Consider the following 26979-nt stretch of genomic DNA (forward strand, 5'->3'; position numbering starts at 1 on the left):
TGTGTGGATAAATGACATATACTTGAAAGTTATTACATTTTATTTCAATAAATGACAACTGACCTAACCTAACCTAACCTATTTTTAAAGTGATGTGTCCCGATAACCCACAAGTACCTGGACTGAAAATGTATCCAGTCAGTATATTATAACTATGTCTGATCTGAGAAATTTTTCATTGGAATCAATTTTGCCTCTCCATGCAGAACAACAGTCACTTTCTTCTGCCTATTAACAGTGCACTCAAATCTGCAAGTAATTATTCTTCTTACTGAACTAATCTCAACAGTTAATGTCACTTGCTCACCTGCATAACATGGATTTGGGAACTGTAGCGTCTGTGAAACAACCATGGTACCTGGACCAGGCAACTTGGTTCCAATCACGCCAGAAACAAGCCCGTTAAGTAACGCACCATGAACGATGGCTGGACTACTCGACATTTCAGTCTGCATTTTGTGTACTGGATTGTGATCACCAGTCAGTTTTGAAAAGTTATCCACATCATCTTGTGACACACATCTTATCTCACTAACTCTATCTCCTGCTTTCAGGGTAACTTTCTTCTGGTCCTCCCTTGTATTAACCCTTCTCTTCGGGTAGGAAATCTTTGTAACAGTTTTATCAATTTCTGAATTCACATTCCAGAAAATGGGTCTAGCTGTGGTAGAGTAATATTTGATATATGCTTTAACACACTGAAAATTAATGACATAATTCCCACAATATTTCTGGTTACAGAACTTCAGTAACTGGTAACACAATGGCTTTATAACTGTCAACTGGACAGCTGATCCCAGAGAGTACAGAGTCATTATGTAGTACAGCAAAGAATAAACATACCATCAATAGACGAAAAATTCAGCTTTCATAATTCAAGAAGTATTGTAAATTAAATACATATGACAGCAATGTGCTGCAGAAGCATATGTTCAGAAATACACTGCAGAATGTAGAATAAATGGATGCAATAATCATATTTCAAGGATTGTCATAAACACATTAAAATTTATTATTCTAAAAAAGCAAAAATTATGTCATAATCCACACCCCGTCACACTTCAGCTTTGAAATAGTGTTTTTATATAGAATAAACTGAAGTTTTCATTTCACACCAACAGTCAATTTTGCGGCAGTGGGATATTTTCAACAGTCAGTGACTGTGATTCGGCCTTTGTTACTTCTGCCACTTGATCAGGCGTGCAATAATCTTCCAGGAAAATTGTTGCCAAATTTTTGAGGCGAGTATTTCGACTTCTTGAGAATCGAAGCATGCAATCCACAATCTCTGGTGATGTTATATCTGTAACAGTTGACGAGAAACCTTACAAAATCTGAAGCACTAGCACCAACAGCAATGGTAGCAGTATTAGAACTAGTATTAGTGATATAGAACCCTTTGTTTTCAAAGGACGAAATTATCAAACTGCCCTTTTCCTGTGAGCTACACAATGAAGATTATATGAAGAATAATAAAACTCCTATTAGACGATCAACAATGTAAGTAAAACAACTTTCTAATAAGATCACTAAGCCTGAACGGCAGATTTCAAGAGTATGAAGTCAGACATAATGCCTAATACAGTTAGTCAAAAGGACTAATACGAGATTTTCATCTCTAAATCAGTTCTAGTATAGATTCATTTAGCTTCATCACTGAGGAAGTTTGTTTACAAATGTATTTCCAAACAAGCTTCCACAAGCAACTACCTTTTCCTACAGATTCACATATACATCTTTAGGAAGACACTTATAAATTAAGCAAATGCTTTATTTGAATTTAGACTTGAGTTCATCACTGCTGCATATGTTGATTAGTTTGAGCCATTGTCTTCATATGATGGCTTCAAAAGGGTTTGTAAATTTTCTGAATTTTTCTGAACTATTTTATAGCAGTCTGGAAAGTGACAAGTGTTATTATTCAAAAGCTGTGAATGAAATAATGATAACTGAAACTGGAAGGCTGACACAGTTCTCTTCAAGGTTGGAATTTTCCCTACAGATTGATTTTAGTTCATTCAACTGCTTGTCAAAAAGGACAGAGCGCATACCTAACTTGCATCTTCAGAGTGAATGACTGCCATAGGATATGAGGTTTTCATGGTGCTGGGTTTGAAGATATGAATAATTTTAAGTGTAATCCACCATCGTCAGACCCCTTTATAATTGAATTACGTGAAAATAGTCTATCTTCTCTGCTGGACTATGTATACTATTGGCTACTTGACCACAAACAAGCAAAACTGTGAATCACTTTAGAGGACCAAGTTGTCAATAATATAAAAACCCATATTGCAGACTAGAAGTGGGAAAATGAAACGGATTGAACTGGATCGGAATAGAATGTAGTGCTGGGTTATGATGACAGTGTCTGATCTTCAGATTCCATAACTTGAAGTTTCAGACAAGATGAATAACTGCTTGACTTTATACTGCAGGATATATATATATATATATATATACTACAGATTGTCCACATTTATACTTTATGTTAATGCAGGAAGAATTCAAGTAAAGTACAAATGAATGTTCTAAAATGCCTATGCAATTAAAAATATTTACTGCCTTAATTACCTTACAATTATGACAAGAATTTCTACGATGAATGCTAAATTGAACTGTATACATTATAATATACAATATATTAAACGTTTTGGCTACTAGTTCCATGCCACGTGAAGTAACTGTCTGTTACCTGGTTTGGACTGCGGAGTGGCCAGAAACATAAGTGTTGATATGGCTGAGAGAACTGTGTCCTCATCACGTGATGACAAGCACGAAGCAACAATACGCACGCCACTACAGTGCAGAATATACTCCTTATTCTCAATGTCTACAAAGAAAGAGCTCAATTCTGATACTGGTGAATACTCTCTGATTTATAAGAGTACAAATGTACGTATACAGGTTAAGGCCACAATTTGCACTGTAATGATTTTATCAAGTCCCAATAAAGCATATTCAGAGAATTTGTTGTTTAAATTCTAATTTGTTCTTAGTACAAAGTGCATAAAATGAACACGTTTATCCACATTTAATTTCTGAAACTTGAAGGGATTTATATTAAATCTGGCACTGAAAGTTACATAACATAAAATAAGAGATCTAAAACTTTTACCGATACAGTGAATTTAAAAAAAAAATACAAGGAAATATAATTTTTGAACACATGCGGTGTGGTACCCATATAAGTTCTGTAGCAAAGCCTCCTTGAATAAATCTTTCTTTGGAAATTTTGATTGTTGTAAGTATACAAGATATAGCATACAGCACTTCCTACATTGCCAGTCACTGTAATTTTAACACTTTTGTGAAACTAGAGTACAAAGAAAATTCTTGTACTGTTTCTTTATTTAAGTACGAATTGTACTGATTTATATACCACATTAAAGCAAACTATGAACAAAGACTCTGCTTATTTATTCATTATTTACATCACCACACATTACAAAACAAAAGAAAAATAAGAATGAAGTTTTCACTAGTAATATTCTGGGTTGTGATATGGCTACTGGTACAAATGTTTCAGAGGAGCATATAATCCCTGTCTCCTCGATAGAGGTAAGTCAATTTGGGGAACAAAATTCTGGTAACACAAGTGAACAACATTATGATTCTAAGCAATGTCATACAGTTTGTTGTGTTAACATTAACACATTAAATATTTAAAATTTTAAACCAAGTATTTCTAACACAATGAAGGATTTCTATGCATAAAAATGGAAACTCTTCACTTGTGCACCAAATATCAGCAGCTGAACTCATACAAATCAGCATATCTTCAATTATATATCAAAATACCAAAACAGTTTTTTCCAAGTGTGACTAAAGTTTCGAGAATAAAAAATAACAGCATGACATTAGCTGTGATAACAAATGCATCACAGGTTTCAGATGACTGCTTTATTTACCAATTCAATTAACATCTGCTGTTAATATAGTAAATAAACAGGCACCATTTTCACAGTGGATATACATTCTGTTCCTCTTAAAATTTAATTTGGTACATCAAATGGCAAATCAACCTGCCATTTATTTATTGTTTATGTAATGATGCTGTCCATAGCTCTGACTGTAACAGCATTTGAGCGTCACATCTCAACCATGAGAGGCTGATGTTGGTAACATGGTGTACCATGGATGGAGCAGCAAGGAATAAACAATCACTCAGGTGGTCAAGCAGATGGTGACATGTGAGAGTGGGTTTGTATACAGCTGCAACAGTGCCTTAATTTTCAATTCAATTCATTATTATTATTTGTGTGCTGTATCAACAGCCTGATGATAGAATTATCAGAAATCGCGCAGGTTATGTTGGAGGAAGAATATGTGGCAACTCTCGCATTATATGTTTACTGTATTCTAAATTTTGATTTTAGCACACTAAGATATACACTCAACAGACTTACCGAGAGCCAAATTACACAGTCCCCCAAGACCAAACTGGACAAAGTTTATATTTTCTTCAGAAAGTTGGTCGAGGAATAGATCAATGACATTTAACTTGCGCAGAAACTCATAATTAATTGGATCATACGCAAAATTCGCTAGATTTGCAAGCACCTGCTCCTTAGCTTCTGAAATGGAAGACATGGAAAAGAGTAGGTTAGATTTGGCAGATTAAAGAGAATAAAAAGCAGTAATAATATTACTTGATATGTTGGAAACTGATTCTGATTCAAGTAGCATAAATAAAAGTCGAATAATCATAACGGCAACATAATGTCATACGCACCGGTTGAATCTGTCTCTTGAAATTCGGCGACTAGTTGTTGTAAGTAGTCATATCGACTAACTCCTTTTTTGCCAGTACGTTTAATTAGTTGTTCAGGTTTGCTGAACATTGGTCACAAATACGCACAATTATTTAACTTCCACAACCACGAAAACTTAATCCCAACAACTACTTTATATGATATATTCACCAAGAATTACTAAAAACCACATAACCTACAAAGAGATAGGCAATTAAATATTTTAAGTTGGCAAAGTAGTATGTTACGCAAACTGGTAGTACCAACATACGCATATACATCCGCAACCATAGATAACTTGCAGGCAGATGGCATGTAAAGCGATCCCGTCTTCTGGGTTCAATTTCCAGATATACACCTAAAGTTCTTTTCGCAAAGAACAAATTGCCTGATGAAATAACCTTCCCACCAGCAACAACAGGCCCTCAGCCAAAACAAAAGAACACATGTACAGTAAAACCTCTCTAACATGGACACTTGCGATTCCAGGATAATATGTCCAACTTACAGAGGTATCCAGGATAGACGGAAAGGGGAAAATCATCCTTTCAAATTGTGGTGTAATGACAATGTGGTAATTGTAGAGTATTATGGAACCCTTCCCAAAAAGGAAATTATTGATAAGAAAAATCAAAATGGTCAATTAAATTTTTACAAATTTTGTTTTTACTAAATTAAACTTACATGGATAAGCTCAATGGGAAGGGCACCAATACTTTACGTTTACCGACAATGTAATCTATTTACTTACATAATCTAACTACTGTAGGCTTGCTCGAATTAAGAATTAATGACAATGATAATAATCTTTTGAAACCCACTCTCATGGTTGCACATTACACCCCAGCCTCAATGAAATTTTAAATGTTCAGAATGTATTGTTCCTAAGCACTGCCATACCATGGAAGGGCATGGAGGTCACATCTTAAACTTGGCACTAGGTAGATAGAGGTGAGTGATATACATCACACTCCAGCTGTTTTAACTTCAAGGAAAGAACCCAAAAAAATATATTACAGCTGTAAAGATATCTGTGAACATATTAAAGCCTTAATTTCTGCTGAAGCTTATATGTAATAATAATATGTATCAAGATAGGAAGGTCTCCAGTAGCATTATGTTCTTACCAAGTGTCCATTACAGTGATGTCCATACAGGCATACCTCAGAGATATTGCGGGTTCAGTTCCAGACCACAGCAATAAAGCGAGTCACACAATTGTTTTGGTTTCCCAGTGCATATAAAAGTTATGTTTACACTCTACTGTAGTCTATTAAGTGTGCAATAGAATTATGTCTAAAAAAACAATGCGAGAATTACCAAAATGTGACACAGAGACATGAAGTGAGCACATGCTGTTGGAAAAATGGCGCCGATAGACTTACTCGACGCAGGGTTGCCACAAGTCTGCGAAGCGCACTAAAGCGAGGTATGCCTGTAATGAATCAGGATATAAACAGCCAGGTCAGGAGATACATCTAACTCAAAAGAAGGAACCCCCCCTCCCAAAAAAAGTGTTTTTGCAGAATCATAATAATAAGGAATTTGGCGTTCACTGTTATTATACACACAAAGAAAATTAAATTTATGTTAACATGTTTAATATATGCTTCAAAGTTATACTGTAACAGAGCACTAAATTAACAAAACAAATAAGATTTCAATGTAGCCTAAACTCAAAACTTTTTTCAGTTGCTGTGATCTGCTGAAACAAAAAAAGAATTTGTTTTTGTGCACAATAACCTACTGTCATAAAATTATAGAAAGAGAAAGGCGAGATCAAAATAGCTTAGAAATTTTTGTAAAATTTTCCAATATACAATGTAATTAGAATTAGAATATAGATTCTGGAGTTGTTTCATTTTAAGATGTTGCATATTTTGGTTTTATGACATGTCAATATAGTTAGATGTCTTCAAGTAAACCTCTACCCAGACTACACAGTGCTACAACCCAGGAGACAACCATCTATACTTGCTGCCACGAGAACCTCAAATCTTACTACACAAGCTTTCAGTTTTTCATCAGATCAAAATGACGAACTCATTTGTCATAAACCATATGTATCACATTACTTTTAATCCATATCACAGTGTGACATTACTGTCATGCTGCAAACCAGTGGGACACTTATCTTTAATCTTTAATGATATTCACATCATGAAACAAATTCTGTATGCATTCACCAGAATTTCATTCTTAATTGACTATTTTGTGGGGAAGGTGACTGCTTAGGTCACGACAGCATCACAGAGAATTTCCCATCACAAAGTAATCATTTAGTTAACCAAGGTAAATGTCATCTATAAATATATAGAAATAAGCTCAGAAAAGTAAAGTGGTCATTAAAATTACCCAATCTACATGAAAATTGCAAAGGCCTGACAATTTTTTTGTAAAATGCTTCAATATCAAATTTTTTCAAAACCAGTTTATCCATTCTTGAGCTATTTCATATGTATGGACAGATGAAGTTACTTTAATAGGCACTCAACAGGGTTACAAACACACTTGTATGACAACAATTCAAACTTGATCACCATTAATGTTGTCCACAAACTGTGCCATGTTGCTTCATGGCTACAAACATAAGCCTCATGTTGACAAAGAACTATGTATAAAATACACTCTATATAGATTCTAAATTCTTATCAAGCTGCCAGAATATCAAATTAACAACCACAAGAAAAATAAAAGATATTATGAATTTCTTATGATTAGTTACTTCTTTTATGATTTAGCCTTTATTTTATTTAATATAAATTAAATAGCTAACAACAAAGTATGAAGAAACTTAAGAAAATCAAGTATTTTGATGACTGCATCCATCACTTCACAAGATATGAACAATGTGTAAAATGAAACAAGTGTCTAAGAACTAAACATACGAGATCGTGGTGGCTGTGGTAGAACCTTTTCAAGTCATCACACAAGAATCAATATGTGGGGAATAGATACGCAGTAGAAGTAATATGTCGTGAAAATTCCAATAAATTATTTACGAAATATTGTTTATAAGTCAAGAATTACAAACAGGAAAACAACACAAAACACTGAGGTTTTGTGTGACATCTGTACTGAAGTAATAAGTTGTTTCAAGAATCAAAGAAGAAATAAAATTACCTTTGCTGCTGTTGCTCCCACAGCAATTTCAGCCTTTGTCAATACTAGAAGTAGGAGTATTAGTAGAAGGAGTGATAGTAGTGGTAGTATTATTCAATTCAATTCATTTAATAAAGTGCTTGACAACAGCCGAAAAGGCCAATAACAGCCAAGCACTAACAACAATACAAATCTTACAATACTAAAGCAAACAAACAATGAACTGAATATATAAAGTACAATATTTATTTATTGCAAAATAATTAATAAGTAAATGAGCTAAATGTTATGGATAAGTAAATTAAAAATTAAATTAAAATCAGTTCAATTTTGGACAAACAACATACAAAATAAATTATTATACTAAATAAATAATAAAAAAGAACAATGATTATTGTTTAAAAAGCTGACTGACATCAGTAAGCAAAACAGGATCTTTGTTAAAGATGTCGATGCTCCTACAGACTGCATTGATAGCAGAAACACATCTGGCAGAGGGACTAGTCTTGAAATTACGTTGTACAGTAAAGGTAGAGTAGTCTCTGATAGACCTAGTGGGTACGCAGAGACTAACTGTATCAAAAAAAGATGAGCAACTAATTTTGCCTTTAAAAACATTAATGAGGAAAGGTGCATCCAAAAGCCTCCTCCTTAAATGCAATGATAAAAAATTTAATCTGACTAACATATCGTCATAATTATTTCAGCTACCACAGACCAATCTTAAGCGTAACTAATTCAAGTTGATTAAGCAATGTCTTAATCAAACTTATTTCAATTGTAAAGCATGTATAAAGGAAATATTAAGAATAAAGCCAATATATAAACTTCCTTTCCGTAAAGACGTATTTACGTCAAATTCTCCGGAACCGTGGTTCCACTAACAACTTTTTCTGGCATATTTGTATACCAAGTATATACATGCATGAATAGGATAGTTGAGAATTGGAGGAACACATGGCCAGAGCTAGTGTCCACAGAAGTGCTAACAATACTAATGTGTATTTAATCCATCTTGATTTGTTTACAGTGTGAACTAAATATTTTGTGAGGCTTGAGGGTTTCAGTGTTATGTACTGGGTTGTGATGCCATGTAATTTGTTGGTACTTACTAACCCTTTTACAGGGTAGAAACCCTGAAAATTGAATGTTTATAACTATTTATGAGATCCTCGTGTAGTATGTTCTGTATTGTTTACAAGGTTTTCTGGGTATCACACCTTGTCACAATGACGCAAGTTACTGGCATTTGAGAGCAACTTGCTGCCTCCCGCAGAGATGGAAAAGAAGGCAAGTTTTGGAGGTAGCACGTTCATCTGTTACACAGTAAATTGACCATTTTGAGAAGGTGAAATACTCGGATGACTCTGGAACAGACAATTTTATGTCTTGTGTTCTCTCTGTGAATCCTTCCTCTGATAAGTGTCTTTTCCTTTCAAAACTATCCATATATCATTTTTTATATGACTGATATTGAGTAGAAAAACATATGCTTGGAAGGTCATTTAGAAAGAAGAACATGGAACACTACATAAATAACGAATTGGACATAGGTTAATTGCATGACGGGATACAGTACTAACATACATTTGTAATAATCTCACATTTGCTTACATCTTCACCCGCTTCCTTGATGCAGCCATGCAGTGTAAGCTTTGAAGCACTCTAACCCAGATTTCAGAATTTTTCTCTGGAAAATTTTCATTAAAATGGTAATTAGGGCATTCAAGTTAACCAGTTATGTAGTATACTTCCTGGTTTTATCTCCACTGCTTAAGGGTATTAAAATTTTGCTGGCATTTGAATTTGTTACAGTAGCCATTTACTTTTAAACATTTTACATTCTTCTATAAAATTCAACATCTTTGTTATTTATAGTTTAAAATTAGAAATGATGACTATTTGAAAGGCCAGTTGATACATATTTTTATCTGTGTGGCCCATACATAGAAGTTAATTTGTTTTAGATGCATTAATAACTTTTGACATAACTGACATGGACTTCGGTTGAAATAATGTTGTTACTGTTGTATTTGTGGTTCATGCACTGATGTTTTGCAGTCGTGATTGGGGTCTAGTATTAGAAATGGAAAGAATGATAAAACCTGTACATCCAACATGGTTTGTGTTGTAGTCTTGGAAACCCTCAGCTGATAAGGTTTTATTTACTTTATATTAGTTTAATGTATCTATTCATAAGTTAGTTGATCTATTGGCGACATGTTATTGAAAACATGCCCCTGTAGCACGTCTGTTGGTGAAGACGGAAGGCCTCTTTTGTATAGCATTTCGCTTAAGCGCTAAGCCCTATTGTTAAATCTTAAGGTAGGGCAATGTCTAATGGCACTACCTGTAATAACGGGGTTGACGGATGGGCTTGTTGAAAAACTACAATTGTGTCATAAGTCCGAGCGTCCGCTGCGTCATTGTGAGTCCGGCCGTTACACTAACCTGAGTGTAAATACAGACGGCGTGTTCTATCGGCTGGAGCTACCCTGAGCAACCATCTCTCGTGGACACAAGAGGTCCACTGGCGCCCAACAAATAACCAACAACAAATTAAAAGGGAGATCGGTTACAGTGTGTACATTCACATACAGATGACGTTTCCTAGGTAACAACAATGCTGAGTAAACAGATGAGGTTCCTAGGTAACATAACAATGAAGTTACATTTTTTCGTAACACTTTTTTGCCGAATGACCCTTCCTCATAGACGTATTTATACGTCAAAAATGACGAACATTTATAACCTTGATCATTTTGCTGTTTTGTTATGTTGTGGTATTTTATTTAGTGTTCTGTCTGACGACAGGTCCATATGAACAGGATCCTTCCATCCTTTTCTCGGACTGGGACCTGTTCATATACGTTCTTGGCAGATGATCCAGAAGTGGTTTGCCATTGCCTTCTTCTGTGTGTGAATGGAGTAATTGTTGGGATGCCACGGAGGAAAACTCCGTGTTGCCTAGACCACGGCCTTGCCCAACACAAGTTATAAATTCGGGCACCGCCGGAAATCGAGAAACAGACAGTTTTCAGCCGGAATTATCATTGCAACTGTAAGCTTAGGAGTTCTGTACTTTATACGGAAATACCGAGGAACTGCACTTAAGAAAATAAAGAAAGACGGTTCTTGTGGAGATAATTCTCTTCTTGAGAAGGTTGCAGTCGTAAATTCTTCCAGTAAATGTCAAATCGTGGCAAGAACGTTGCAGAGGTTAGTAGTTTGTTGCAGAGCTGATCAGTTGTTGTGTAGCTTAATGTACGGTTTTCATAGTATCAGAAAAAACCTCCAGTGAGACTGGCTGTTAGCTAAATGGTATAGTTTTGATTTCTTTCGGAAGAGAATTTTTTCTTCATGTCACCAAATCCGTCACTTAGGGGTCATGTAGCCACCTTTGCAGCAGGTGCCCGTTTTTCTTTTCGTTTGGGGTTATGCAGTCAGACCTTAAACTTATCAGTCACTCTCACCAATATCAGAAGTCTTGGATTGATGGAATTTTATTTATACGCCTTCTGTACTCCTTACTGGCATGTTGTTCTGGGATAGGGACAACATAACTTTTACCTATATTCCCTCTGTAACACAGTATTATCCATAGAGTTGAAAATATTGTTCATCACGGTGGATGAATTACAAATTTCGTCTTTCAGGTTAAAGTAGACAGAATTTTTGTAAAAAATAATCTGCAAGGTAATTATCTGAGATATAGATGTACATAAAAAATTATAGTGGAACCACGGTTCCGGAGAATTTGACGTAAATACGTCTTTACGGAAAGGAGGTTTATATATTGGCTTTATTCTAAATATTTCTTTTATACATTCTTTACAATTGAGATAAGTTTGATTAAGACATTGCTTATTTAACCTGAATTAGTTACGCTTAAGATGGGTCTGTGAGAGCCCATTGTTGACGGCAATATATACTAATGCAACAATGCCAAGTAAACAGACGACGTAGGTAATAATAATGCCATTGTTGTTTATAAACCATTGTTACACTTTTTCGTTCCACTTTTTTCCCGAATGACCTATCCTTATAGACGTATTTATGTCAAAAACTGATTTCAGAATACGTTTGGAATGGAATGTGACCAAATTCAAGTAATCCTGTTTGTAATTTTTTCAACTACCAACAATGTTTAAATATGGACCGACAATGGTAGGCTTGTATGTGAACACCTGCGTGCATAACAATGCAAGAAAAAGTATTGGAATTTCTAACCAACGCCTGCAATAATCTTGGCTGAGCATGCCGTAAGGCTCTTTTCTCAGTTATTATGAATGCTTTATAATTGCCTGAATAAACCGTATTGCACTCTATTCTTTTACCTAAGAAACTAATTTTTATGTCATCTGTTTATTCGGAATTGTTGTGTTTCATTATTGCCGTCAACAATCCGCTGTCGTTATTGCGGAAAGAGCTGAGCTTTGAATCGCTTGTAGAAGAAGTGCATCGTAGAGTAGATAATTTTGTGCTGTTAAAAACGTTTTAGAAAACCACAAGTACTTGTCTTATATAAGAATTATTAAGGAATCTGTGATACTGTCCTCCACTCTCTCCATTTTAGTTTTGATTAAATTGATAATTGCCGGTGGACATCGTGGTCTCCAACAATTGAACAAAGTTTGAGGTAAGGGATTCCTATTTATTATTATTGTTCATCACATTTAATGTTTTCATCTGCATTTGTGAACTCGTGTAAGAGAATTAGACTTGTCGTCTTTCTAAGACAATTTCAAGTAATATTAGATTGACTTATGTTTTTGACGGTATCATTCACAATAAAATAATATTGCAATAGGCAATTAACATTTTACAATTTTAAAAGAATAATATTGTGTTTCGTAGCCCAGAATCTTAATAAAGATTTATGGGTGCTAAGAAGTGGGGTGTATATTCTGAATAATAATTCTAACACTTTACATTTCTTGATATATCGACAACATTAAAGCGTTTTTGGAAACTGTGAAAAATTTTTATTTCGGTTCTACGAGACTAATTATCGACGAACCTCCCTCTTATTATCTCCCTGCAGCAGCTGATTAAATTCGAGGAATGCTTGCTATTATTGAGTGCAAAGTATTTATGGGTGCAAAACGTGGTCTTTCACTTTGAGGGAGGAGCATAGACTGAGGGTCTCTGAGAACAGGGTGTTGAGGGAGATGTTTGGACCTAAAACGGGAGTGGGAAAGATAATAGAGAGAAATGCACGGCCTCTTCTCACCGGATGTTGTTAAGGGATGAGGGTGGGCAGGGGGGGTGTTTACAAGTTATTGGTTGGGAAGCCTGAAGGGAGGAGACCTCTGGGAAGACCTCGGCGTAGGTGAGAGGATAACATTAAGATGGACCTTAGGGAGATGGGCCTCAATGGAGCGAACTGGATGCAACTGGCTCAGGATATACCCTGGTGGCGGGCTTTTTGAACCTCCTGTTTCAGTAAAGGAGTGGAAGTGACATGCCGAGTACCAGTCGAATTTTCATAGAATATCTCGCGTATTGCAGTGCATTGTGAGTAGCGTGATGTAGGCCTGATCTACGCATGCGGTAGAACAACGTAGAGCTTCCAACTGTAATTCTCTAACAGTAGCCCTGGTAATCAAGTGCCTCGCCTTTTATGAAACAAGAACTTTCATGTCCCGCCTCTAAGCCACATCCACAAGCTGATGAAGTCAAGCCACACGTTCATTCTCAACCTCTAAGATCCATTTTAATATTATCCCAGCAAATCATAGGACTCTCAAGTGACCTTGTCGTTTCAGGTCTTCCGATTAAAAAGTTGCACTTCTTGTCTCTGCCATGTGTACTACATGAACCGCCCATCTCATTACCTTTGATCTGACAGCCTACAATTTATTAATTAGTGAAGAGATATATAAAGCTCCATATTATGCAGTTTTCACCATTCCCTTGTGAGTAACTCTCCCGCTGGAACAGATATTATTCTCAATACCGTGTTCCCTCTCAGGCACTCTCAGTTGATGTGCACACGCGTCAGTATCAAGAAAAACCTTTAACAGCGATTGACCGTTTTTCAGGAGATGGAGTCAAACCAACATCGGAGCTGTTTTCAAGTCGACGGCAGGTGCAATTGCACCGAAACATTGGTCCCTCTGAACGAGCTGAGAGAGAAGAACCTCTTTTCTGACGCGGTGTTGAGGTTGGAGGACGGCGGCGTCTTTCCAGTCCACAGATTGATTCTGTCGATGCGCAGCGCATATTTCAGGTTTGTTCATTTACTGACGTGGTTGATTAACATGTGAAATAAGGACATAACAGACGTCAATTGGTATGTGAAATGTTATATCCTCTTTCTTGCAGAAATCTGTAAATTTCTACGGATATTTGTCTTTGTTATTTGTTCATTGTCATGAAATATCACGGCGGTGAGGAAGAAGACTGATTGTCTTCTGGACGTTGCGTCGTAGAAACTGAGTGGCATTTCAGACGTACTTACTGCCTTTTGCCTTGATGATGGAGGCAGTAAGCACCTCTGAATCATCCGATAATTTCTACTAGACAAAACGACGCAACATCCCAGAAGACGTACGTGTTTTTTTGTACTAATTTTTAAGTGCGGTTGTTCCAAGGTGACAGTCAATAGATCTGGGGGGAGAAATGGAATCAATCCATTTCCAAAACGACTTGGTTTCTATACGTAAATACGACCGACAAAATACAGAAGGAAGTTGGGAATTCAACTTCGTCACGCCATTGTCCGTAACATTGAAAGCTGCTGTGTGTTGCTCTGTCTCAAATATAATAAACTGTAACAAAGAACCTTGCGAGAAGTGTTTCACTGTTAGTAGAAAATTGTTCGAGAATTTGTGCATACGTTATTCTGCTTGTGTTTTAAATAAAGATGCTTAGCGTTCTTGAAATGAGAAATGAATTGTAACCGTGAACCATTGTTCCTGTTTTACAAACAAACGTTTCTCATGTCTTGTTACGAGCTGTGCCCCTTTTTCAGTTTTCAGACAATCAAATCTTTCTGTTTGTCTTGCATTGCAAAGCCCTTAATTTGTAATATAAAATTGTTTGCTGGTTGGTGATCACTTTTTAAAGGCGCCGTAGAAACATCGGCTTTCCTTTTAAGTTGTTTTTGTCGTGAAAATATATTGACAGAACAAATAATTTCATATTACGAACTGATCAATCAGTGCAATGAACAGCCTACGATGTATGTTGAAATATTTGTGTCAATTTGCTGGTTGGCTTTAAAATTTCTGTAGTAGTTGATATAAGCTCAGATATCTCTTGAAGGAGTCCATTCTATAGTACAAATGTTCGCTGCTTGCTATCCGATTTGTAAGTAATATTCTGTTAAGCCTACGCCCACTTTTGACCCTCTCGCAGTTAATCTGGTCTCATTAGTACACATTCTCGGAGTTTTTTGAAGTCTTCGTATAACAAAAATTCATCCACCACACTGACAAAAGGATACTTTTATTTGGCTACGTGAGTCATAGACACTTAAAGTTTATGCGCATGGCTTGTAATTTTCTGCTCGCCGTTTCTCCAAATCGACGTCTGCTTCGTGACGTTTCAGGACCCTCTTCACGACAACACTGCACACCAGTGAGGAGACTGATATTCTCCTCCACGAAGTCAGCTCTGACATGATGACCCTGATATTGGATTATGTTTATTTTCGCGAGGTGGACATCCACTCAGACAACGCGTATCAGCTGCTGGTGACGGCTGACTACTTGTGTATACCAGGCGTTACTGAACTCTGCTGCGACTTCCTCAAGAACGCGATGGACACCGACAACTGTATCGGCATCTTGCTTGTCGCGAGGTAATTGATGTTCATTTGTCATTTGCTGTGACGCCAGCCTTCATCGCTCTAGCGAATCACCTTTACTCAAGAGAGCAGCAGGAGATTAAAACCTCTGACTAAAGACTGAGCAGATTATAATGCGTTGACAGGATGTTATTAATGTCTCTGTAATTTAAATGTTTCTGCACAAAGTAAAACCTTTGTTAACCGACCCTCGATTATCCGATTCCCGCATTAAGCGATCGAATTTCAACGAGATCGGTCGCGATCGGTTTCCACCGGCCGGTGTGTTTAAAGCGATGTCCACGCGGTACAGTTCATTGATCTGAACTCACACCCAGATTTTGCTGAGTATTATGAACAATTCAAGACATTAAGAGAATTGGTTAATATCGGGCAAAGACAGAAAAGAACCCGTTCGTTCTCATAGAAGGTGAACCCCTGCTCCTTCTCATTCAGGACAACATAGCAAGCAAACCACTGACATCGGCAGAATCACACCACAACATCCCCTTCATGCGATGGACAGAATGACTGATAAATTCACTATTTTAGTACAGGGACTCCTTCGAACAGCGGTCACGATTGAATTTTGCCATCGGCTTGTGCGTGCGACACGCCCGCATCATCCGTGACGAGGAAAATCTTGTATTGAGTCTCTAATTATTTGTTCATATCCATGACCACGTCCCCTTTCCCTCGCACATCCGACTTATAGGCTTGTCCGACCCGTGGTTCCCCCCATATAGTCCACCTAAACGAAGTTTCACTGGATTAACACACACAGTTAACACAAAGTCGTTTCGCCAAGGTTAATGCCAGAATTCAAAATTCTACACTTCTGATTTCACTGCCTTCTTCATTTGCGTACGCCATGCATTTGTTTCAACCTATTACTTTATCACGAGGATGAGCGGTAATTGCCTGGGAAACGTCAGAGCCGAAAACTTTCTATTTTGCCACGGTTAAACGGAGCATTAGTCATCGTCGCCTCTCCACGTGTCTGCTCTCAATCTCGTTCATTCGGGCTTCGAAAGGATGAGGTAAAAACTGCAGGCGAAATACTGTGGTGTGCAAATGATTGAGAATCCAGTTCTTGCTGCAGTGTTTCATTGTGTCAGAGTCCGAAGGAGATCGATTCTGAGTCGGCTCTTACCCTCGTTGTGACAGGTTTCACTTCTGCGCCGGCCTCGAGACTCGCGCTCGAAGCTTCGTTCTGGGCTACTTCGTGGAAGTGTCTCAGAAGAGCGAAGAACTGCTGGAATTTCCTGTAGAGGAGCTGCAAGTGATAATCGAGTCGGAGGAACTGAACGTGCCGGACGAGAGAGTTGTTTGGGAGTGCATTCTCCGGTGGATCAACCACGACCCGGACAACAGGAAAGGTCACATCGCGGGCCTTTTGAAGGGCGTCAGACTGGGACTACTGGGCACAAAATTTTTGAGGAAGAAGGTCAGTATGGGAAGTGAAACGCGCATTTTTAATTCCATTTTCGCACGTGTTCGTAACCAATTAATGCAAATCTTGAGCCTTTTCCTTGGTCACGTGTAAGCCCGTCTGTCCGTCTGTCTGCCTGTCAGTCAGCAGTTCCAGCTTGAGAACGTCTAAACGGATGTTCATTAGATTTAATACTGATGATCTTTAACAGAATCTGTTGACACATCCCAATTCTGGTTAAAATCTTACAATAACAACGTGAAAACTATACAATGATTTGAATGCGTTATTCCGCGCGAAATTTTCTGCGAAAGATAACCCCAGATTGCCTTAGTTTCCATGGTTACAACAACTACCTGTTGAATGTCGCTGGTAAGACGCTCGTACATCTGTGTGTATGTGCAAACCAAATATTCGATTCGTCCTTTTATGCAGATGTGTGGGTGGAGTTAATAATCTCCTTTTATTCATCGTCTGTAAGTTTGACAGTCCGTCTGTGCTAAGTAAAGTAAAGTTTGTCCCACTATACGCCATGTAGGCGTTTGGGATGAGTGGAGGTATAGCTCCTCTCTTTCTTGACCTCGGCACTAGATGGGGTGAGTGGTCATCATCACGCCCCGGCCGACTTTACCCCCGGGAACGGACCCCGGTACCCATTGTAGAGGAGGCTGGGTGGGCCCCAGAGTCGGTCTGGACGCAGAGGCTAGAGGAAAAATCCTCTGCCCCCGTCGGGGATCAAACAACGGTCGTCCAGCCCGTAGTTAGTCACTATACTAACTGAGCTATCCCAACTCATGTCCGTCTGTGCTACAATTTTTTATTACAGTCTCAGCGTTTATTAAAATCTTTTACGTGTTTTAGTTCAACTACAGCATTCCACCGTTAACGTCCACTCAGCATGAATAAGAAAATCCTCAACAGATAAATCACGTCTTCTGGCGCAGCGTCTACTTAACAAAAGTTCCTACTGCCATAAGAAGCGTATCTTAGCTGCTATAATAATTTCACGCATCTCCGACGATATGCATAGTCAACCCTAGAACACTTGGCATGATAATCTTCAGCTGACTGAGATATCGGAAAAGTGCGGCAAGAAAACTTCGTTCTACATCCGAGAGTAAATTAACCGATGGGCTTCGAACTCATAGACAGCTTTAACATTCTAATATTTTAGCCGCCATCTCACGAAGCATCCATACAACTTACGACATTCTTTCTTTGTTTCATTTCATCATGCGCTTTAACCCCAGAGAAAAAACGTTTCTATTCTAGGTCAAATGACCTGTAATTTCAGACACACACCTTTACGAATACGTGTGAAACAATCACACGGATTCATGAAAATGTTATCTGTTTACAGTGCCTTTACAATTTATCATTCGTATCTACTATAATAGTTTCGAACACTTAAAGAGAGCCACCTGATGATGACCAATTTAGGTCGAAACATGCAATGGCTCTTAATAGACTTCGAGCCCATAATCACACATTGTTGTGTTGACGCGTCTTCAACCGAACCATCAACACGTAACAGGTTGCCTCCCTTGAATCTCGAAGCATCTAATTGTCAAAAATTTCTTTCGGTGTTACGTAATTGTGACGATTAATTAAAGTTAACGAATCAAAAAGAATGTGGTGATCGCAGCGTGCATCTCGCAAGGGAGAGACGAGAAATAAGTTACAATTTTGAATGTAACTCAAAATGCAAACCTTACTGAAGTATTTATCTTTCGGTTGAAACACATTTCAATAGTTTTCTCTAAGATCGATTTAATCTTGATTTCGCTTCTCTGCACAACCTGTGCATTTGCTAAGAGCGTCGTTACATAAACCAAAAAAGATATTTTCTGTATATACCATAGTGTATTTCGGTGAGTTCCCAACCAAATTATGTGTGAATTTCTCGTCTCCTCTGCAATGGAACATGGCATCCGTTCCTAAAATTTCATAAGGTCCACATTGTTCAACAGGTTTCAAAACACCCATACGTGACTGAAAATCTGGAGTGCAGACCCGTGATCTCGGAGACGCTCACGTTCCTTGACGACGTGAAAAGGTCGACGAATAAACACAAGGACTTCGTGACACCTTGGTTTGCCCGCCCGCGAAACCCACTGGACATTATTTTTGCTATTGGTGGGTTTCACCGCGCAGATCCGACAGATGTGATCGAAGCGTACGACGCACGAGCAGATCGGTGGATTGTGGTGAGTTGGAAGCATTTCTACTCTTACCGTGCCTTGTTAAATGACGCCTCGGAAAAAACTACTTTTCGTCTTTTGTTGCTTATTTTCACTAAGTAATTATTTATTTAAGCTTAATCACAAGGACCTCATAGCCTCGTTATTTCGTGTTCATTTTCATTGCAGTGACCCTTTTTTAAAGGAAGACCGAAAGACTGAATTAAAAATAAGAAATACATAAATTACTCACATGCTGAGTTCTAATAGGAATCGACGAAGGATATGAAGTTTGCCTTAAATACCATTTACAATAAGCGTCCTACATCAACTGTCATGACAACCTGTCTCCTGATTTTAGATATTAAACGAAGTCATCGTTAGTCGTCAGTGTGGGTTTCAATGTAATAAATGAAGTACCGAATAATGTCGATGTTGGCCATCTGCGTGGGAACTCTTCGTGAATTAGAAGGGGCACTGTTTGGGGTCGGGTGGGGGACGTGCTGCCTCCAGCTTTGCGTCGATAAAACCCCAACATCTCTTTTTACCATCGTACGAACCTGAAATGTCAGAAATTAATTCTACATTTGTCTGTCGTACTTGACGAGAGCACTGGTAATGTTTGAGCTTCTCTTCGGGTCTCCCTGTTTCCTCCGCCTCTCATAATCCCACCTTCGCTCCAAGTTAATTTCTCACGGTCTTTGTCGAGTGCCACCCACCACGGTGTAGCAACTTTGGTCCACTGTTGAGGGTTGTACCTCTGCTCCGGTGGTTGATCGTTTGGACTCTAATGTACGGACTTCAAATCAATGGACCGAGTGACCCAAAGAAACATAAATCCATAACCTGTCGTTCCTGCAGGTGGAGGCGGTCGGCTCGATCGGTCTGCGATGTGACCATGGCACGGCAGTAGTCGGTTTCGACATTTACGTCATCGGTGGTTGCAACGGCGGCTTTACAGGTTTAAGCTCATGTTGCTGCTTCAACGCTTTTACGAAGACATGTCGCGAGGTGGCGCCTATGCATGAACGCAGGTAAGATTCAGCTTGGTAACTAAGGAAATCCTTGGAACAGAGTCCTTCTTCAAAAGCTGATAGTTGCTCTCTTAGTCAAGATATAATTGTGGGCAGGGGCTGTAAAATTATACCACTCACATACAGGAGTATCGTGTAAAGTGTGAATAGGTAGGAGGTTTTTGCGACAATGTTGGTTTTAAGAATACGATTTGCTTATTAATTCATTTGAATTATTATTTAACAATGACGAGAGAACAATTTCGTTCTGCAAGATGAAATGCATCTGAATCAGCAATAAATGAGCTTAGCAGAGCGTGTACATTTTTCGTTTCAGATGCAGGTTAATGGTGGCAGTTCTGCGAGGTGCAGTGTACGCCATGGGCGGTCGACATGATAGACTAATTCACAGATCGGTTGAAAAATACGACTGCAAAACGAACCAGTGGTCTTTGATCAATCCCATGAACACACAGCGATGCGATGCAGCAGCGGCTGTGCTGAATGGTACGTAAATGCTGTGAAACGGAAATGTGTGAACTAGTGCAGAAGGCGAGGCGTCAGTCTGTCCGCGTGTGACAACGCAAGAACGGTTGAAGGAATCGCAGGATTTGAGGTTCTCACGGCGGCGAGTACGAAGATGGCTGTAGTTTGACTTCTGCCGACGTTTCAGACGAACTTTATGCCTTCATCATCAAAGTATTTCTCCTCACTCTTGAAATTAGTTACCCTCATTCCATTGTCCCATATTCTTTTATTATCTTTCTTTTATCTTTGCTACATACTACGTTATTTCACAGACTGCAATGGCTTGAAGTTCTGACTGCGTGATGGATTCTTCTGCTCTTGTAAGCTGTCCCTGTTCATCCTCTTCTGCCTTTGTAGTGTGCACTAGGAGTGAATGAAAACAACCATCAAACTATCAAACTGGCTCTCATATAACACAGATGTAATATGTTTTTGAGACAGTTAATAATCTTAAGTAAATAGCACATGATATTATAAATGTAGAGCACCGCTTGGCAGCTCGTACCGTATATCTCTGGCACCAAATTTAATAAAATTCGTTTCACAGACGTTGTAACTTACCATAATTTCCATTATGCATTAATTTAAGCACTTTATGCTGTTTATGTTAAATTTGATCAGTTAAACTCGTTTCCTTTGACACTCTGTTTGTCTGCATTCGAAACAAAGAAAGAGATGAACAGAGACAGCCGTGTCTGGAGTTTCTGTGACACGAAGGGGAAATTAATAGATTTAGAAATTTAAGTACGGATTGTCCCATGTTTGTGCTCTGCATGATCCGGTATAATGCCTCCGCCTACACCAAATATGTGTACATTTTTTGTCATATAGCTAATTTCTTTTTACAGACAAAATATACGTCGCTGGTGGATATGATGGTGGGAATATTCTAAACTCGGTGGAAGTTTATGACCCGGGCACCAACCGATGGACTTTCGTTGCACCAATGCTTACTGCACGTATGTGGTATGCTTGTGTCGCTTTCCACGGCTGTCTGTACGCCCTAGGTGAGAACTCTGGACATTCTGATTGATGCAACTCTATCCTTCTTATAGAAGTTGCTATTGTGAAATGTTTTCCTGGTTTTCTTTGAGTGACTGAGTTTTTATGATCAGCATTTTGACGTAAATACGTCTATACGGAAGGGTCATTTGGCAAAAATGTATAACGAAAATGTGTAATGAAGTTGGGTCACAAAATGTGTAAGATCAATATCAACAGATCGACAACAATGGTTACCTAGGAAACGTCATCTGTTTACTCGGCATTGTTGTTACCTAGGAAACTTGACCAAGTTGTTGGTTGAAGATACGATAAACACATACATCTAGAAAGTTATTCATAAGATGATATAGTTGCGTCATATTGTGAAATTTAATTAATTATTCAGTTTTTGTCCGTCTAATCACAATTCATATATAAATTTACAATTAAGATAATTAAAATATCATTTTATTTCCTCATCGAACAATCGATTTACAATTGGAACATCTTTTTACAACATGTCAGTCTCTTAAAAGACTACTGCAATTTACCAAACACCTTCAATATAACAAATTCTATAAATCTAATTAATGAACTTAAAGAACTCAACCTAAATAAAAACTTACATATCTGTTCATTTGATATTACTAATATGTACACCAATATCCCCACAAATATTTTACAAGATATCATATATAATATACTAAATAAACAAAACATCAATATACAAATAATAAACGAAATTAAAATAGTAACAAACATTATTATTAATCAAAATTATTTTCAATTCAATAATCAACATTGGCAACAAAATACAGGACTACTTATGGGTGCTCCCACTTCAAGTATATTATCAGAAATATTCCTTCAATATTTAGAACACAGCAACATAATGAACATATTAAATAAAAACCACATCCAATATTATAGCAGATACGTAGATGATATACTAATAATTTACAATAGGAAAAAGACAAATATTCAACAAGTTCTTAATGAATTCAACAACATAAATCAAAACATCCAATTTACAATAGAAATTGAACAAAACAATACACTAAACTACTTAGATTTAACTATAATAAGAAAAACTGAAAACTTTGAATTCAAAATTTACAGAACACCCACTACCACAAGTACCATAATTCATGCTTCATCTTGCCACCCCTTTGAACAAAAAAGAATGTCCATCAATTACTTAATAAACAGAAAAAACCTATACCCAATATCCACAACAAACAAACAAATAGAATTAAATATAATACAACAAATCCTCAAAGAAAATGGATATTATAACAACAATTTTTTAAATAATAAACCTAAAAAAACAACAAAACCTAACGAAAATGAAAACACACAAAATATAGGGGCCACTTTTACATATATAGAAAAAAAAAACCAAATTCATAACAAAACTATTCAAAGAAAACAAAATAAAAGTAGCTTTCAAAACAAAAAACACAATAAAAACATCCTTAAACAAAAACCACCAATAGACATAAATAATAAATACAACTTACCAGGTATATACAAATTAAAATGTAAAGAATGTCCATTAACATATATAGGTCAAACTGGCCGCACATTCACACACAGATATAAAGAACATATTGCAGCAATAAAACATAACAAAGATAACTCATCATACGCCAAACACATTCTGAATACCGGACATGTATATAGCACAATAACAGAAACAATGGACATTCTAAAAATAGTACAAAATAAAAGACATAGAGACACAATAGAAAAATATCAGATACAGGAAACATTTAAACAAAACATTTGCCTAAACGATAATTATATTTACCTTAATAACCCCATCTTTAATGCACTTCAGAAGCTTGACCCCACCCCCAACAACCACCTTTCACTTACCTTCCCTACAAGCAACCACGAACAGTAGTGAGCCACATCTGTTCAGATACGTTAGTGCTTCCAGACACATTAAGATGTATCTACACTCTCATCTTTGGTATGTTCAATTTTACTTTCCAATATATTATTTTGCTTCTATATTCTTTCATATTCATTAATATTTCTTTAAATCATTTGTATTACAGGCCGATGTAGAACATCAAAAAACATTCACTCCAAAACATTCACTCCAATATAAAAATGAATCTGGAAGTGAACATCACCAAAAAGTTGCATATCAGAAATTGTAATTAAGTTTTAAGTTTATAATTTTAACTTTTACACCTGAAGATGGTTTATATAGAAACCGAAACATGTTGTAAAAAGATGTTCCAATTGTAAATCGATTGTTCGATGAGGAACATAAAATGATATTTTATTTATCTTAATTGTAAATTTATATATGAATTGTGATTAGACGGACAAAAACCGAATAATTACATCTAGAAAGTTAAAATTGGTAAAGATGACGTTAAGATACCACTTGTGACACATGGGCGTGAAAGGAAGGATAATATTAAAATGTTTTATGGAACTAGAGTATTTGGGAAGGGTTCAACTACAGTCTTTTATGAATAAGGTAATGAATCTTGTGGCTCAATACAGGCCACATATTTCATGGCGAGGTGACAGAGTTATGAATATCAAGACGGGACCCGCTTATGGGGATAGAATAAGTTCCCTTTGACAGATTTTTATATGCTGTGACATTTTTACGGAGTGTGTGTGTGTGTGTGTGTGTGTGCAGGAGGAAGCAACGGGATATCATACGAGCTCAGTACCGAAAAGTATGACCCTGCAGAAGACACGTGGACCCAGTTCCCTGACATGGACTTCAAATATAGTGACATAAACGCAGAAATCATCGACGATATGATCTTCGTCTTCAAAGGATATATTATTTTTGGCGGCGCATCTTACAAATACAAGGAAAATCGATGGTTTGTTTCTTTGTTCAGGACTTTATAATCACAAACTGTTACTTTCGAAATGCTCTAAGAAGTGAATCATTTCCGGTCAAGGTCTCCGCGATCTTGCAGATGCTGCGCCGTGTAGTGACGTAGAAACAGTCCGACGTTTCAGAGGTTCTTATTGCTTACTCAGGGCCTTGAATACAACGCGCGAAAAATGGGAGAGAGGAAGGGGGTAGAGTGAAAGCAGGCAGGGCGATGTTGCGGTCAGGCCGTATCGTTAGAGCAAAGGCCAAATGACTAGGTAATGCTAATCAGTCGTAAACTGTAACTGCATCATTAAGAAGCTCTTAGAGTAAGTTTCTTTGATCAGTGGCACTCTCTTGGGCAGAAAGTTCCCGGCGTTCAGCACATCAGCATCGCCATAATATTCGGCTTTTATCAAAGTGTTGGTTCAGTTTCAGGTTTAACGACGCCTATCAGTCTCATGTTCCCATATTTTATGGAAGTTTATTAGGAAATGGCTGTTGAGAGAGTGAGTAAGCAGGTCCGAAAACATCCCTGAAGACAGATTTCTTCATAATTGTTTGTGCAAGAGCCAGGAATCCCACAGATATTCATTTAATTTTGATTTTTGTCTGTTTTATGTCCAGCAGAACCTCTCCAGAACTACGTTTGGTGGGACAAATTTTTTTTGAAAATATATTGCTAATAGGGGTAAATATTGTCATGGGCGCATGTCTCAAACAAGACACGCTTATCTCTCCAAAGAAAGCGTGTGATTAAATTTATTATTCTGACCGAAGGTAATGGCTTAATGAAGTCGTTTGATAGCTTTTTAAAATAGTTATAACTTCTCCCTCCACTCTGATGTAATAAAATGTATCACGTTATAATAGAACGTTGGCCGGGGTTCTATGTGCATGAGTGAAAGAAAGATCACGTGGCAACTGTTCTGAAATATGGTGTGGGAATCGTACACTGACGTCCCATTGGGGGAATTTTTGTTAAGGTTGTCTGGAGACGAATTATAAGCAACGACATTTCGGTGGAAGCTGTGCCCTTATCTTCTAGCAGTTTTCCATTCTACCAAAAGACAGAGCCAGCCCATCAGACATGGATATTTTTAGGTCAACACATTTCACGACTCACAAAGATAATTCTTTTATACTTATTCTACAACGAAATCTCTGATATTTTAGAACCCCAAAAGTAAAAGTATATATATTTTTAAGAAATTGGGTAATTTCGTTACATAAATGCACCGACATTCAAATTACATTTCTGTTAAATTCATATTAAATAAATTATTTATGGTGGAAGACGCATGTAGAGCTACAAATTTTCTGTAACTGTGTCAGTGAAATGTTATAAAAATTGTCTTGAGTGTAGATAATACTGATGGATGAGAAATATTTAATATTTCAAATTGCAGGCACGAGGTGAGAGACATGAATGTTAGAAGATCCGACATATCGACTTGTGTCGTCAAGAACCTACCGAATGCAAGTGACTACACCTACAAACACAGAGACGAATTAATGGTGGAGAAACGCAAAACGGAAGGAGGAGAAACGCAAAAAAAGAAGCAGGAGAAACGTAAAAAAAGGAAGAGGAGAAACGTAAAAAAATGTTAGAATGGGAAAATCAGTAGTTTGCACGAACACATTAATTTTAATTACTTTCCTTACGAAAATTATGTAGAAAACAAGGAATTGATGTAGGAGCTACCAAAAATAAAAAATAAAAAGAGAAATGTTGTTTGCAGCAAAGAAGGAAAAATTATTTCTTCTCGTTATTTTCTGCTTAAGAAGTCTTATTGAAATAAGTTACTTTACAGACGTTTAATTTTACCATCCATCAACACACAGCAGTTTCACCTCGCGTCTTGTATTAATTATTATGGCGACATCTTTCGAGTTACGAAAACCGTCTTCATGGGATTAGGGGAAGGTTAAATGTTCTTGCTTCATGAACATCGTTTAGAAAAACGTCATTACGAAGGCAACACACTGAGAATTTTGTATCGATTTCTGATCTACGTGTGATATTTTAAAGAAATTGCACACATTTGGCTGAGTTGCCCCAATATACTGATAATTGTGCCATATGCTAATCGTTGTCTCCTCCTACAAATTTTCCCTTCAACTGTTCTTTCCATTACCAAATTAACCAATCCTGGGTGCCTCCGAATGTGTTCCACCATCCTATCTCTTCTTCTGTTAAGAATTTTCCATAGACTTCTTCCTTTGTCTATCCTGGCTTCCTTGGACACGTGTCAGAATAAGACGAGTTTTCTCTCTTGCCTCCTTTCACTGTTATCAGGTACACAACGTCTTACCAGGAAAACTAGAACTAGTGGGAAA

General features: G+C 37.3%; 2 protein-coding genes and 1 long non-coding RNA gene across 5 annotated transcripts; 1 reads left to right on the forward strand and 2 right to left on the reverse strand.

The window, feature by feature from the left end:
• Window positions 1-849: 849 nt before the first annotated feature.
• Window positions 850-6189, reverse strand: LOC110838993 (armadillo repeat-containing protein 7). Of its 2 annotated transcripts, none has more exons than XM_087346333.1 (4): window positions 6075-6189; window positions 4410-4577; window positions 2696-2833; window positions 850-1303 (listed from the first exon to the last, which is right to left on the reverse strand). In XM_087346333.1, exons 1-4 carry the CDS (start codon window positions 6106-6108, stop codon window positions 1122-1124), a joined length of 522 nt encoding a protein of 173 aa, XP_087202459.1. In that variant the 5' UTR covers window positions 6109-6189; the 3' UTR covers window positions 850-1121. The 2 variants fall into 2 exon arrangements, with proteins under 2 accessions (XP_087202459.1, XP_021938455.1); XM_022082763.2 differs by lacking the exon at window positions 6075-6189 and adding an exon at window positions 4736-5032.
• A 2548-nt stretch (window positions 6190-8737) lies between these two features.
• Window positions 8738-10425, reverse strand: LOC147874184 (uncharacterized). Its single transcript, XR_015534465.1, has 3 exons — window positions 10207-10425; window positions 9471-9546; window positions 8738-9172 (listed from the first exon to the last, which is right to left on the reverse strand). It is a non-coding gene; the product is annotated as an uncharacterized LOC147874184 (long non-coding RNA).
• A 466-nt stretch (window positions 10426-10891) lies between these two features.
• On the forward strand, window positions 10892-26634 carry LOC147874185 (kelch-like protein 10). Of its 2 annotated transcripts, XM_087346367.1 has the most exons (11): window positions 10892-11075; window positions 12433-12495; window positions 13901-14088; window positions 15412-15663; window positions 16816-17095; window positions 19051-19287; window positions 20122-20294; window positions 20611-20780; window positions 21650-21808; window positions 24451-24643; window positions 26049-26634. In XM_087346367.1, the coding sequence occupies exons 3-11, from the start codon at window positions 13904-13906 to the stop codon at window positions 26248-26250; spliced, it is 1851 nt and encodes a 616-aa protein (XP_087202493.1). In that variant the 5' UTR covers window positions 10892-11075; window positions 12433-12495; window positions 13901-13903; the 3' UTR covers window positions 26251-26634. The 2 variants fall into 2 exon arrangements, with proteins under 2 accessions (XP_087202493.1, XP_087202492.1); XM_087346366.1 differs by lacking the exon at window positions 10892-11075 and having other exon boundaries at window positions 12265-12495.
• The last annotated feature ends 345 nt before the right edge of the window (window positions 26635-26979 follow it).

The sequence above is a fragment of the Zootermopsis nevadensis genome, unplaced genomic scaffold, assembly GCF_977971745.1.
Source record: "Zootermopsis nevadensis isolate Lab colony 2312 unplaced genomic scaffold, Znev_1.0 Znev_ptg000010l, whole genome shotgun sequence".
NCBI classification, from domain to species: domain Eukaryota; kingdom Metazoa; phylum Arthropoda; class Insecta; order Blattodea; family Termopsidae; genus Zootermopsis; species Zootermopsis nevadensis.